This window comes from Rhinatrema bivittatum, chromosome 3 (assembly GCF_901001135.1).
Source record: "Rhinatrema bivittatum chromosome 3, aRhiBiv1.1, whole genome shotgun sequence".
Taxonomy (NCBI): Eukaryota; Metazoa; Chordata; class Amphibia; order Gymnophiona; family Rhinatrematidae; genus Rhinatrema; species Rhinatrema bivittatum.
The window spans coordinates 541,883,479-541,898,293 of record NC_042617.1 but is presented as its reverse complement, the minus strand read 5'-3'; the positions used below and the strand labels follow the sequence as shown (position 1 = coordinate 541,898,293).

Genomic DNA, 14,815 nt, shown 5'->3' with positions numbered 1-14,815 from the left:
CTGGGGAAACTTTTGGGGAAAGGGGAGACTTTTCCGAAAGGGCGGGCTCCACCTTAACCAGAGTGGAACCAAGCTGCTGGCACTAACTTTCAAAAAGGAGATAGAGCAGCTTTTAAACTAGAACAAGGGGGAAAGCCGACAGTCACTCAGCAGTGCATGGTTCGGAGAAATGTATCCTTGAAGGATACTAATGAAACAGGAGAGTTAGGGCATCCCAACAGAGGTTCCATCAAAAGCAAACATAGTTCATATGCCTATATGTAAAAAATCACCAAAGCTAATTATTACCGAATTATCCCAAACAACTGAAAAGCAGGTTGTTAAAACAAGCAAAAACTACACTTTGAAATGTCTGTATGCCAATGCCAGAAGTCTAAGAAGTAAGATGGGAGAGTTAGAGTGTTTAGCAGCAAATGATGAGATTGACATAATTGGCATCACAGAGACTTGGTGGAAGGAGGATAACCAATGGGACAGTGCTATATCAGGGTACAAATTATATCGCAATGATAGGGAGGATCAACTTGGTGGGGGTGTGGCACTTTATGTCCGGGAGGGTATAGAGTCCAACAGGATAAAGATCATACAAGAGAGCAAATGCTCAGTAGAATCTATATGGGTAGAAATCCCATGTGTGTTGGGTAAGAGTATAGTGATAGGAGTATACTACCGTCCACCTGGACAAAATGGTCAGACAGATGATGAAATGCTAAGAGAAATCAGGGAAGCAAACCAATTTGGCAATGCAATAATAATGGGAGATTTCAATTACCCCAATATTGACTGGGTAAATGTAACATCAGGACTTGCTAGAGATATAAAGTTCCTGGATGTAATAAATGACTGCTTCATGGAGCAATTGGTTCAGGAACCTACAAGAGAGGGAGCTATTTTAGATTTAATTCTTAGTGGAACGCAAGATTTGGTGAAAGAAGTAACGGTGGTGGGGCCACTTGGCAACAGTGATCATAACATGATCAAATTTAAACTAATAACTGGAAGGGGGACAATAAGTAAATCTGCAGCTCTAACACTAAATTTTAAAAAGGGAAACTTTGATAAAATGAGGAAAATAGTTAGAAAAAAACTGAAAGTTGCAGCTGCAAAGGTTAAAAGTGTTCAACAGGCTTGGACATTGTTTAAAAATACAATCCTAGAGGCGCAGTCCATATGTATTCCGCGCATTAAGAAAGGTGGAAGGAAGGCAAAACGATTACCGTCATGGTTAAAAGGTGAGGTGAAAGAGGCTATTTTAGCCAAAAAAACATCCTTCAAAAATTGGAAGAAGGATCCATCTGAAGAAAATAGGATAAAACATAAGCATTGTCAAGGTAAGTGTAAAACATTGATAAGACAGGCGAAGAGAGAATTTGAAATGAAGTTGGCCATAGAGGCAAAAACCCATAAAAACTTTTTAAAATATATCCAAAGCAAGAAACCTGTGAGGGAGTCGGTTGGACCATTAGATGACAGAGGGGTTAAAGGGGCTCTTAGGGAAGATAAGGCCATTGCAGAAAGACTAAATGAATTCTTTGCCTCCGTGTTTACTAATGAGGATGTTGGGGAGATACCAGTTCCGGAGATGGTTTTCAGGGGTGATGACTCAGATGAACTGAACGAAATCACTGTGAACCTGGAAGATGTAGTAGGCCAGATTGACAAACTAAAGAGTAGCAAATCACCTGGACCAGATGGTATGCATCCTAGGGTTCTGAAGGAACTCAAAAATGAAATTTCTGATCTATTAGTTAAAATTTGTAACCTATCATTAAAATCATCCATTGTACCTGAAGACTGGAGGGTGGCCAATATAACCCCAATATTTAAAAAAGGCTCCAGGGGCGATCCGGGTAATTATAGACCAGTGAGCCTGACTTCAGTGCCGGGAAAAATAGTGGAAACTATTCTCAAGATCAAAATTGTAGAGCATATAGAAAGACATGATTTAATGGGACACAGTCAACATGGATTTACCCAAGGGAAGTCTTGCCTAACAAATCTGCTTCATTTTTTTGAAGGGGTTAATAAACATGTGGATAAAGGTGAACCGGTAGATGTAGTGTATTTGGATTTTTCAGAAGGCGTTTGACAAAGTCCCTCATGAGAGGCTTCTACGAAAACTAAAAAGTCATGGGATAGGAGGCGATGTCCTTTCGTGGATTACAAACTGGTTAAAAGACAGGAAACAGAGAGTAGGGTTAAATGGTCAATATTCTCAGTGGAAAAGGGTAAACAGTGGAGTACCTCAGGGATCTGTATTGGGACCGGTGCTTTTCAATATATATATAAATGATCTGGAAAGGAATACGACGAGTGAGGTTATCAAATTTGCAGATGATACAAAATTATTCAGAGTAGTTAAATCACAGGCAGACTGTGATACATTACAGGAGGACCTTGCAAGACTGGAAGATTGGGCATCCAAATGGCAGATGAAATTTAATGTGGACAAGTGCAAGGTGATGCACATAGGGAAAAATAACCCTTGCTGTAGTTACACGATGTTAGGTTCCATGTTAGGAGCTACCACCCAGGAAAAAGATCTAGGCATCATAGTGGATAATACTTTAAATCGTCGGCTCAGTGTGCTGCAGCAGTCAAAAAAGCAAATAGAATGTTAGGAATTATTAGGAAGGGAATGGTTAATAGAATGGAAAATGTCATAATGCCTCTGTATCGCTCCATGGTGAGACCGCACCTTGAATACTGTGTACAATTCTGGTCGCCGCATCTCAAAAAAGATATAGTTGCGATGGAGAAGGTACAGAGAAGGGCAACCAAAATGATAAAGGGGATGGAACAGCTCCCCTATGAGGATAGGCTGAAGAGGTTAGGGCTGTTCAGCTTGGAGAAGAGACGGCTGAGGGGGGATATGATAGAGGTCTTTAAGATCATGAGAGGTCTTGAACGAGTAGATGTGACTCGGTTATTTACACTTTCGAATAATAGAAGGACTAGGGGGCATTCCATGAAGTTAGCAAGTAACACATTTAAGACTAATCGGAGAAAATTCTTTTTCACTCAACGCACAATAAAGCTCTGGAATTTGATGCCAGAGAAGGTAGTTAGTGCAGTTAGTGTAGCTGGGTTCAAAAAAGGTTTGGATAAGTTCTTGGAGGAGAAGTCCATTAATGGCTATTAATCAATTATACTTAGGGAATAGCCACTGCTATTAATTGCATCAGTAGCATGGGTTCTTCTTAGTGTTTGAGTAATTGCCAGGTTCTTATGGCCTGGTTTTTGGCCTCTGTTGGAAACAGGATGCTGGGCTTGATGGACCCTTGGTCTGTCCCAGCATGGCAATTTCTTATGTTCTTATGTTCTTAAGACAGGCAAAGAGAGAATTTGAAAAGAAGTTGGCCATAGAGGCAAAAATTCACAGTAAAAACTTTTTAAAATATATCCAAAGCAGAAAGCCTGTGAGGGAGTCAGTTGGACTGTTAGATGATCGAGGGGTTAAAGGGGCACTTTGAGAAGATAAGGCCATCGTGGAAAGATTAAATGATTTCTTTGCTTCGAGTTTACTGAAGAGGATGTTGGGGAGGTACCCATACTGGAGAAGGTTTTCATGGATAATGATTCAGATAGACTGAACCAAATCACGGTGAACCTAGAAGATATGGTAGGCCTGATTGACTAATTGAAGAGAAGTTAATCACCTGGACCGAATGGTACATACCCCAGGGTTCTGAAGGAACTTAAAAATGAAATTTCAGACTTTATTAGTAAAAATTTATAACCTATCATTAAAATCATCCATTGTACCTGACGACTGGAGGGTGGCTAATGTAAGCCCAATATTTAAAAAGGGCTCCAGGGCGACCTGGGAAGGTACAGACCAGTTAGCCTGACTTCAGTGCCAGGAAAAATAGTGGAAAATTTTCTAAATATCAAAATCATAAAACATATAGAAAGACATGGTTTAATGGAACAAAGTCAAGTCTTGCCTCACAAATCTGCTTCACCTTTTTGAAGGAGTTAATAAACATGTAGATAAAGGTGAACCAATAGATGTAGTGTATTTGGATTTTCAGAAGGTGTATGACAAAGTTCCTCATGAGAGGCTTCTAGGAAAAGTAAAAAGTCATGGGATAGGTGGTGATGTCCTTTCGTGGATTACAAACTGGCTAAAAGACAGGAAACAGAGAAATGAACAATTTTCTCCGTGGAAGGGAGTGGGCAGTGGAGTGCCTCAGGGATCTGTATTGGGCCCCGTACGTTTCAATATCTTTATAAATGATCTGGAGGACAAAAGAGCTGTCTCTTTACATTCACCACAGTTCAGTCAGATAGAAAATATGACCTGAGAATACACAAATCTTACCTGGAACCTTGTGTTTGGTTCGTGGTGGTGCTTTTTCCAGTCTTTTGGATTCTTCAGCTACAGTAATATGGAAAGATTAAATCAGTCACTCTTATCCATGCAGTTATTTTCTTATTATTTTTCCACAATTCTTTACTGATTTTACCAGCTGCTATTGTATTTTAGTGTAGACTAAAGACTAAAATACTAATACAATGTTATCTATGTCTTCCATCAAAAATAACTATGCTATACTGATGTAGTATTAGTAAGTAAATATGACGGTAACTTTTAAACAGGTGCACCGGCGCACTTGTGTGCGTGTTTGCTTGCTCGCATCCAGAGATGATCCTTGTTGTATGAAATGTTAGACTGAACTGTCTCATATAAGTTATTGAAAATGTCATCCCTCCCAACACAGCCTGTTCGGCAAAACACGGGGTCTGTGTCGGGGGGACCTTTTTGAGAACTGTGTTTTGATTGATGAGCAATGGAGTTGCCGTTTTTGAAAAATTAAAAACATAACTATTGAACTTTCTGAACTGTTTTGGACCTTAGCTAATTTCTTGCATCTCCTTGGATGTGTGGATATTGAATTGTTGGAGTGCGATTTCCTTTTCTCCGAATTTTCTGTAATTTGGATTTTTCCATTTTATAACATACAAGTATATATACACACGTTATAAAATAGCCTGGATGAGTGTACAATTTTAAAACTGACACGTACATGTACATGCAAATGCTGCTTTTACCATATAAGTGGGGAAATATTACAAGCTACACTCGTCAACACCATAGGTAGTTTTCACAGGCCTGAATTTTTCAAAATGTGGTAAATATCACATATAATGGGAAAAGGGGCATGTTTTATAGTAATAGGGAGTTTATTGCAATTTGCACTAATACCTATTCAAAGAGCTAAGTTACCACAAATTGCAATCACTTTCTTATAAGTGCCAGATTGTGGTATTTCCTACATACAACCACTGAGGGGACCATGCCAGGAGAGAGAGAAAGAGAGAGAGCTTAGTCATGTGAATCGGGCTTCGGACGATTGAAAATATCGTACGATATTTTCAAAATCGTCAGAAATCGGGGGCTCCCCCAAAATGATAGGAAAACCCCACAAAATTGTTCGTGGGGGTTCTCTTATCGTTTTGGGGGAGGGCAGGAAAAACGGCACACAAAAATAACCCCTAAACCCACCCAGACCCTTTAAAACTAATCCCTTAGCTTCCCCCACCCTCCCGACCCCCCAAAAACATTTTACAGGTATCTGGTGGTCCAGTGGGGGTCCCGGGAGCGATCTCCCGCTCCCGGGCCGTCGGCTGCCACTAATCAAAATGGCGCCGATGGCCCTTTGCCCTTACCATGTGAAAGGGTATCCGTGCCATTGGCCGGCCCCTGTCACATGGAGGGAGCACTGGAAGGCCGGCACCATCTTTAAAAATGGCGCGGGCCATCAAATGTGCAAAAGAGAGCACATTGAATGTCAAAGTGACCCCTAACCCATACACTAAAACCTATACCTCACCTCGAGTTATTAGGTGGGCCTCCCATAGAGAGATAAATACATATCTAGGGTGATGGCACTATGGCTAAGTGCTCTCTCTCGCTCTCTCTCTCTCTCCCTCTCTCCCCCCCCCCAGGTCTCTGATAGCTAGGTGGACACTCTAGGAGCTTCAAACTACCAAAAACATCACAACAGGTGATTCAGCTGTAATGCAAGCTATCACACAGCTTAACACTCCTGAAAAAGTTGTAGCTAAAATCAGCATTAAAGCCGTGCAATAGGGCTTCACAAAACAGTAAGCCCACCCCTAACTCCTTCTCTTTTTCGGATTTGCATCACACCATACAATATGGTGCTATCGCATGTGTTAACTGCGATTTTCGCATGCGATAAGCCCTTAATGCATTTTGATAAATGAAGGGGCCAGTTTGTTGCCAGTTATGGGATAGTAATTATCTAGAAAATTAGGGAATAACTAGTTTCTGGTAGGAAAGAAAAACTATGACTAGTATACTGAAACCATTGATTATTAATATGAGTCTCCACCTTAAATGAATGAAATTTTATATTAAACAATTAAAATGTCATTTATTTTTATTTGACCCAAAATAATTTATAATACATTTTTTTTGAAAAGAGGGAAAGACCTCAGTACTGGTAAAGAATCTGATTTTACAGAATCTGAACAGCCAGTTGTTACAATCACCGGTCTTACAACCTCTTTTATTTTTTAACTGATTTTTCTTAATAATTCCTTCACTTTGCATTAACCTTCTATGGATCTCAATCAATTGCTAATGCCACTCTCTGTATATATTGATTTAAACTGCTGATTTCTTCTTATGCGAATTTTGATCGCGCGGCAATTTCACTTGAGATTCAAAGACTTTCTTTTATGCTCTTAAACCGGAGACTTCAGTGTCTTGACAGCGTCCATTATTTAACTGTGATACCCGACATACGAATGTTCTGACAACGGAGACATCGGCATCTTTGTAGTGTTCTTTAAACATATATTTGACCCGACATATAAATAGATCAATTCTACACTTATCTTTCAACTTGCAACAGAATAATGTTACTATTCTTCTTTTTAAGGAGGTGCCTCTTAAAACAATATGATTCCTCAGCCACCAATGTTGTCAACGTTTCACTAACGCTGCATCAGGGCAGGTTTGTTATGTTTTCGACCTTCTCTGTTCACAATCACCACAGAGCAATTAGATAGAAAATATGACTTGAGAATACACAAATCTTACCTGGTACCTTATCTTTAGTTCGCAGATGTGATTCCTGTCTTTTGGATTCTTCTGCTATAGTAATATGGAAAGATTAAGTCAGCCTCTTTTGACTATGCAGTTATTTTCTCATTATTTTTTATTTTATTTATTTTATTTATTTAAATAATTTATATACCGGAGGTTCCTGTATAATATACATATCACCCCGGTTCACAAAGAACAGTAACTATCGCTACAAATAGCGGTTTACATAGAACAGAATAAAAAAGAAGTTTTACATTGAACAAGAACTAAGTAAACAAGATTTTACATTGAAGTCAGCATGTGTAAATTTCTGATTGAAAAAAGGAAGAAAATAATAGATCTGAATAACTCGTTGTGGGCTTGAAAAAGACTTTTATTCGAGTTCTTGGCTCTAGGGGAAAGCTTGTTTGAAAAGCCAAGTCTTAAGTTTCCCTTTAAATGTAGAGTGGCATGGTTCCAAACGAAGGTCTGGAGGGAGCGAGTTCCAAAGTGAAGGGCCCGCTGTGGATAATGCACGTTTCCTCAGAACGGATTTCGCCGGTTGTGTGATTAGTCTGTTCTGATAGGCGCTTCTGGTTGGTTTCACAGATGTGTGTAATTGAATTTGAAATGTTAGGTTGAGAGGTGCGATGTTGTGTAAGGCCTTATGTATCATCATTAAAGACTTGAACTGGATCCTGTATTTAATCGGAAGCCAGTGGAGATGGTGGAGAATTGGGGTGATATGATCTCTCTTTTTGGCATTTGATAGAATTCTTGCAGAGGCGTTCAGGACCATCTGAAGTTTTTTCCACAATTTTTCCACAATTCTTTACTGATTTTTTTTCCACAATTTTTTTTTTTTCCACAATTTTTTTCACAATTCTTTACTGATTTTACCAGCTGCTATTGCATTTTAGTGTAGACTAAAGACTAAAAAGGAAAATTGGTTCTTACCTGCTAATTTTCGTTCCTGTAGCACCATGGATCAGCCCAGACTGCTGGGTTATGCCTCCCTTCCAGCAGATGGAGACAGAAAAACTTGAAGGGCACCCTTGTAAAGTACAATGTGCCACCTGCAGCCTCAAAATCGCCGTCCCGCCAATACTCAAAATGGCGCCGATCGCTTTTTCCCTCACTATGACGGCAATCGGCGCCATTTTGAGTATTGGCGGGACGGCCATTTTGAGTATTGGGATTGGACGGCCGGCGTGAAAGGAGGTCGCTCCCGGACCCCCGCTGGACTTTTGGCAAGTCTTGTGGGGGTCAGGAGGCCCCCCCCAAGCTGGCCAAAAGTCCCTGTGGGTCCAACGGGGGTCCCGGAGTGACCTGCCGTCCAACGCCAGGACTCAAAATGGCGCCGATAGCCTTTGCCCATACTATGTCACAGGGGCTACCGGTGCCATTGGTCAGCCCCTGTCACGTGGTAGGAGCACAAGATGGCGCCGATGGCCATGTGACAGGGGCTGACCAATGGCACGGTAGCCCCTGTGACAAAGACTATTGGCGCCATGATGAAACTAGCACCGAGGGTCTGAGTGAGTTCCCGGACCCCATCACTGGACCACCAGGGAGTTTTGGTAAGTCTTGGGGGGGTCAGGAGGGTGGGGGGGGGGTTGTAGTTAATTTAGTAGTAACGTATTTACAGATCGACAACTTATTGAATTCTCCATACTTCCGCATGAAACGGAATTGACCCCCCACGAATATGAATCACGTACGCAACGAAAACTTTTTGCCTGCACATCCCTACCTTCCACCTTTCCTCGCAAACAGCCTAACACCGCCACTTGAACTCTTAGAGAACTGAAAGCTAGCCCCTTTGCCAAACCCTCTTGCAAGAAGGTAGAATGTGGACTATCAAGTCTTGTCTAGGGGAAACCTTCGACCTACTACACCAGGAGTCAAAAACTTTCCAGACTCGGACATACGTAAGAGAGGTGGAAGTTTTGTGAGTTGCAAAAGAGTAGAAATCATCGTATCAGGATAACCCTTCTTTTTCAACTGTCGCCTCTCATAAGCCAAGCCACTAGACAAAAGCAATCAACCTGGTCGAAAAATACTGGACCTTGCCTCAGGAGATTCAGAAGATGACCCAGATGGAGCGGGCCATCTACTGCAAGGTTGAGGAGATCCGCGAACCATGGCCTCTGTGGCCATTCTGGAGCTACCAGTATTACCGCCCCCAGATGGGCTTCTATTCTTCTCAAGACCTTGCCCACCAGGGGCCAAGGAGGGAATGCATAGAGAAGAATGTCGTGGGGCCACAAAAGGACAAGGGCATCCACTCCTTCTGCTTCATGCTCTCTTCCACGACTGAAGAAGCACGGCGCCTTGGCATTCCCCCAAGTTGCCATTAAATCCAACCGGGGAATCCCCCACTGATGAGTTATCAAACCGAATGCCTCATCAGACAGCTCCTACTCTCCGGGATCCAATCTCTGATGACTCAGAAAATCTGCCTGAACATTGTCTACCCCAGCAATGTGAGAAGATGTATCTCCTCCCAGGCATGAGATCATCCGCCTCTGTAGCCCGAGATGGCTCTTTGTTTCTTGCTGGTTGATGTATGCCACCGTTGTTGCATTGTCAGAGAGCACTCTCACCGACCGTCAGAGAGCACTCTCACCGACCGATGATGAACTAGAGGCAGGAACGTCTGCAAGGCCAACCATACCGCCCTTGTTTCCAGGTGATTGATGGACCATTGTGCTTCTTGCTACATTCATTGGCCTTGCACCGCCTGAGACTGGAAAACTGCCCCCCAACCAGAAAGACTGGTGTCTGTCGTCATAATGATCCACTGAGGGATTTCCAGATCCACCCCCTGAGGCAAGTTTTCGGAGCTCAACCACCGAGCTAGACTGGACTTGGCCGGCACCTAGAGCGGTAAGGGAACCTGAAAATCCTCTGATTTGGGATCCCAATGTGAGAGCAAAGCCCTCTGCAACAGCCTCATATGAGCGAAGGCCCCTATGACCAAGTCCAGAGTAGACGCCATACAACCAAGCACCTACAAGCAGTCCCATGCCTTGGAAACTGGTAGGGACAATAGATGCCGAATTTGAGACATGAGCTTGTCTATTTGTTCCTGCATAAGGAAGACTTTCCTGATCTGAGTATCCCACTCCCTCGCCCCTAAAAAATCCAGTACCTGGGCAGGGGACAACTGGCTCTTGGCCGAATTTATGATCCACCCCAGAGAGTGAAGAGTCTGCACCATGTTAGCAACGTCACCTCGCATTGTTCCTCTGACTTCGCTCAAATGAGCCAATCGTCCAAGTAGGGATGGACTAGGATCCCCTCATGTTGGAGAGCCGCCGCCACTACCACCATCACCTTGATAAAGGTGTGGGGGGTGGTAGCTAGCCTGAAGGGAAGGGCCTGAAATTGGTAATGTTTGCTGAGGATCATGAACTGGAGATACTGCTGATAGTCCTTCCGAATTGCTATGTGCAGGTATGCTTCCATCAAATCAAACTTCCCCTCCCCCCCGACGGAGGGGGGGGGGGGGAGAGCTCTGTTGACCTTCTTTAGATCCAAAATCATACAGAAGGACCCCCTCCTTCTTTGGAACCAGAAAATAAATCGAATATCTGCCGGTCCGTAGTTCGTCCGAAGGAACCAGAACCACCGTCCCTAGGTCTATCAATCGACAAAGCGTCAGAGACACTTGGCACCTTTTCTCCAGGGAGAAACCAGAAACAGATCATGCAAGGGATGATCAAAATCTAAGGTGTAGCCATGTTCTATAATGTTTAGAACCCAGTGGTCCGACTTGATTTTGACCCACCCGTCGTAAAACACAGTCATCCTCCGACGACCGGAACAGGGGAATGGGTTGGCGCTATCTCATTGGGATGATTTGGCTCCTGTTGCACCAGGGTACCACTGTCTCAGGCGGGTCTACGGCCGCAAAAGGAATGAGACCAAGCCTGAGATCTCCCGGACGTCTGCCTTTGGACAAAAGGAGCCAGTTTAGACTGGCGAAAACAGCGCTGTCCTCGAAAACATGAACGGGAAGGGCCGAAACCCCTAGGAGCTTTTGGCCTATCCTCCAGGAGCTTGTACACCTTATTCTCCCCCAAGGACTTAATGAGCTGCTCCAAATCATCCCCAAAAAGGAACTTCCCCCTAAAAGGAAAAGCTCCCAGCTGTGATTTGGAGGAAATATCGGCTGACCAATTACAGAGCCACAAAAGCCTGCGGGCTGACACCGCGGAAGCCATAGTGCGCGAAGATGTACAAAGAAGAGCATACAAGGCATCCGCTCCATATGATACTACCACTTCCAAATGATCAGCCTGCTCCGCCTCTTCCGGGGAAAGATCCCTGGCACTCAGGAGCTGCTGTACCCACCAGAGGCTCGCACGCTGCATCAAACTACTGCAAACAGCTGCTCTAACCCCAAGAGCCGGCACCTTGAAGATACGCTTGAGAAGAACCTCAAGCTTATAAACCTGGGGGTCCTTAAGGACAGCCACCCCAACCACCGGAATAGTCGTACGCTTCATGACTGCAGATACAGCCGCATCAACCTTAGGAACCTTAAAGAGATCGAGAGAGTCATCCGACAGCGGGTACAATTTATCCATAGCTTGGCCTTTGCGAAAGCTAGCTTCCGGAGTATCCCACTCCCAAAACATCAGCTGAAGCAACATAGGATGAAACGGAAAAGTCCTAGCTGGGGGACGAAGAGCAGACAGCAACGGATCCACAGTGCCCTGATCCTGAGGCACCTGACTGGCTGGTATGCCCAACTCCGCAAGGACATGCGGAATCATCGGCTCCAATTCATCCCTATGAAAGAGCCTAAGGATCCGTGGATCATCCCCTTCCACCGGCGCCACATGCTCGGAATCATCATGCCTGAAACAGATCCGCCAGCGCAATATTTCCCTGGTCCCCGGAACCGGACCCTTCCTGGACCACCCGAATTCAGGAGACCTCCGGAGGATTCGTCCTAGGAACCTTCACGGGAGGAAAGGGCCCAGGCCCAGGCTGACCCGGAGGAGGCTCCAGATCCTCCATGGGCATAAGGCTAACTAAATATGCCTTATGTATAAGCAAAACAAAATCAGCAGAAAAGGGTGGCTGGCCCTTTAAATTATCCTGTGGGGGGGGGGGGTGTTCCCCAAAGGAGCAGGGGAGGTGGGAAAGGAATTGCGAAGAGAACTGGGGCATAGATCATGCGGAAACAGCTGAGGAGGAAGATCCCCTCCCCCTGACGAGCTATCTGCATCGGCATCTGCAGCCCCTGAAATGGTCGCCGTTCCCGTGTTCCACTGGAGTGGGGCAGGCCGAGCGCCACGAGGGTAGCATCGGGTTGCCTGCACCACGGGACCGAGCTGCCTGCTTCCCCTTTCCGCCGGCCACTGCCACCGATGGGCCCTTGCCCCCGAGAAGACACTGGGAGCAGAGGTTGTCGTGGGAGAGCCTTGTCGCCGGTTCCCTGCAGGCACAACACGCTGAGGAACGCGGCATTGCCGCGCTCTAAAGGAGGGGAAGCCACCCAAAAATAAATACCGGAGCCCAGGAGGCCAAAAGAGAGCAGCGCTGCTTTAATTAATTAATTAATTAATTTTTTCAAGATCAGGAAACTGATGCACTGGCCTCACCAGAGCACAACCCGCGGTTGTCTCTGGACCAGGGGGAAGGGACTGGCCCACCGGTAAATCCCCCCCCAGTTACTCACCGGTCAGCTGCTCTGGGATCGCGAGAGCGAAGAGGAGCCCCCGGCAGGCCTACCACAGAGGAGGATATGAACCGTCTCCTCAGCAGGCCCGGCTTTGTTGTATTTATATATATATATATATATATATATATATATATTTTTTTTTTTTTTTTAACTACAATAGCTTTGTTTTAGCCAAACAAAATAAGGATTCCTGAATCTCTGGTGATTTCTTTCTTTCTTTTTTTTTTTTTTTTTTAGAAACAAGCAACTAGGACCGCAGGTTCTGCCACCTTCATCTGCTGGAGTCAGAGAAATACTGAAGGGGGCTGCAGGTGACGCACTGTACTTACAGTGGTGCCCTTCAAGTTTTACTCTGTCTCCATCTGCTGGAAGGGAGGCATAACCCAGTAGTCTGGACTGATCTGGGTACGTACAGGGAATAATAATTATGATGAGGCCCAGTGTTTACCCAGGGAGGAAAACCTGGACTGGATTACCCCAGGGAGAGCCGGGGCAAATCCAGGTAGCAAAGGCTACAGGGAGAGACTACATTTCCCAGGCTCTTTGAGCTGAGGCCAGACCAATGGGAAGAGAGAGAGAGGGCTGGTCATACACCGGGAGGTGTGACCCTGGGGGAGGGAATGCACACACCAAAACCCATGATGAGGGAGGAGGAGAAGCAGGAGGAAGCCAAAGAGTTTAAATCAGAAGTCAGATGCATGATGGGAGGAGAAGACATGGAGTTGGATTACCCAGAGGCCGAAACCAAAATAACAGAGATGGAAGTAGAGTAAGTGAGGCTACTCTGATTATTCTGTTGATTGCTTGTTTGTGTGGAGGACTGGGAAGGCTGTTGCCTGCAGCACAAAAGTGGGGAGAAGGGGCGTGTTGTGCCACTACCTAGCAGGCCTGGGAAAGGAATGCTAGAGCAAAGCTTATTTTCTTTGTTTCTTCCTATGAACTGATCGAACTTATAATTTAGTTTTGTTGGAGTTATGAGTGGGAAAAGCAGAATGTGACCCAAGCAGGGTGGGAGAGAAAGCTGCCACTCAGGAGTTATCCCTGAGGGGCTCTGGCCTCTACACCAGAGGAGGAAACCGGACTCAGGGTAAAAACACAAGAGGAGACGCAGTTCCTCGTACAGTAACGACAGGAAAGTGTAACCAGTAGGACAGTACTTTACTAATGCTGGTGTTGTTTGCGGGCTTTCTATTCCTTGGAGCTGAGCCTAGGGGTGTGCATTCGTATTGAACATAAATGTAAAACGCTACTTTTTTTTTTTTTTTTAACTTAAAAAAGTGATAAGACATAAACGATCGGATTTCCAACTTATTCAACATAGCTATGTTGAATAAGTTGGAAATCACGATTGTTGATCCAAAATAAAAATTTAAACCCCTCACCTTCCTTAATCCCCCCCCAAAGACTTACCACAACTCCCTGGTGATCCAGCGAGGAGTGAGGACGCCATTTCTGAAAGCCTTTCCGAGGAGCACGTGACGTCGGCGCCAAGTCGGAGTGACGCGGCGTCACGTGATTCCCCGCGGGTTCGCGCCGGAACGCTCGTTCGGCCCAAAAGGAACTTTTGGCCAGCTTGGGGGGGTCAGGATCCCGGAAGCGACCCCGCGGGGAATCACGTGACGTCGGCGCCACGTGATTCCCCGCGAGTTCCCTCCGGCACCCTCGTTTGGCCCAAAAGGAACTTTTGGCCAGCTTGGGGGTGTCAGGAGGCCCCCCCAAGCTGGCCAAAAGTTCCTTTTGGGCCGAACGAGCGTTCCGGCGCGAACCCGCGGGGAATCACGTGACGCCGACGTCACGTGCTCCTTGCAAAGTTGGTCAGAAATGGCGTCCTGACCCCGCTAGACCACCAGGGAGTTGTGGTAAGTCTTGGGGGGGGGGGGATTAAGGAGGGTGAGGGGTTTAAATTTTTATTTGCACATATGGACATATACTCAACTCATTGAATTCTGTTTATGCCCATATTGACTGCAAATGGGACCCCCTTTGGACATATGGACATATGAACTTAAACTTTTGCTCTGCACATCCCTAGCTGAGCCCATAAGGGACTGCTACAG

The 14,815-nt window shown here is 45.1% G+C and overlaps 1 protein-coding gene across 1 annotated transcript in view; it reads right to left on the bottom strand.

Annotated features, from left to right (window-relative positions):
* Positions 1-14,815, bottom strand: part of LOC115088647 (neurofilament heavy polypeptide-like) — a 611,587-nt gene that overhangs the window by 118,155 nt on the left and 478,617 nt on the right. Inside the window, exons 48-49 of the mRNA XM_029596909.1 lie at positions 7,076-7,129; positions 4,325-4,381 (exon numbers count right to left, since the gene is read on the bottom strand). Of these exons, the coding sequence (XP_029452769.1) occupies positions 4,325-4,381; positions 7,076-7,129 (111 nt within the window). The remainder of the gene's footprint in view (positions 1-4,324; positions 4,382-7,075; positions 7,130-14,815) is intronic.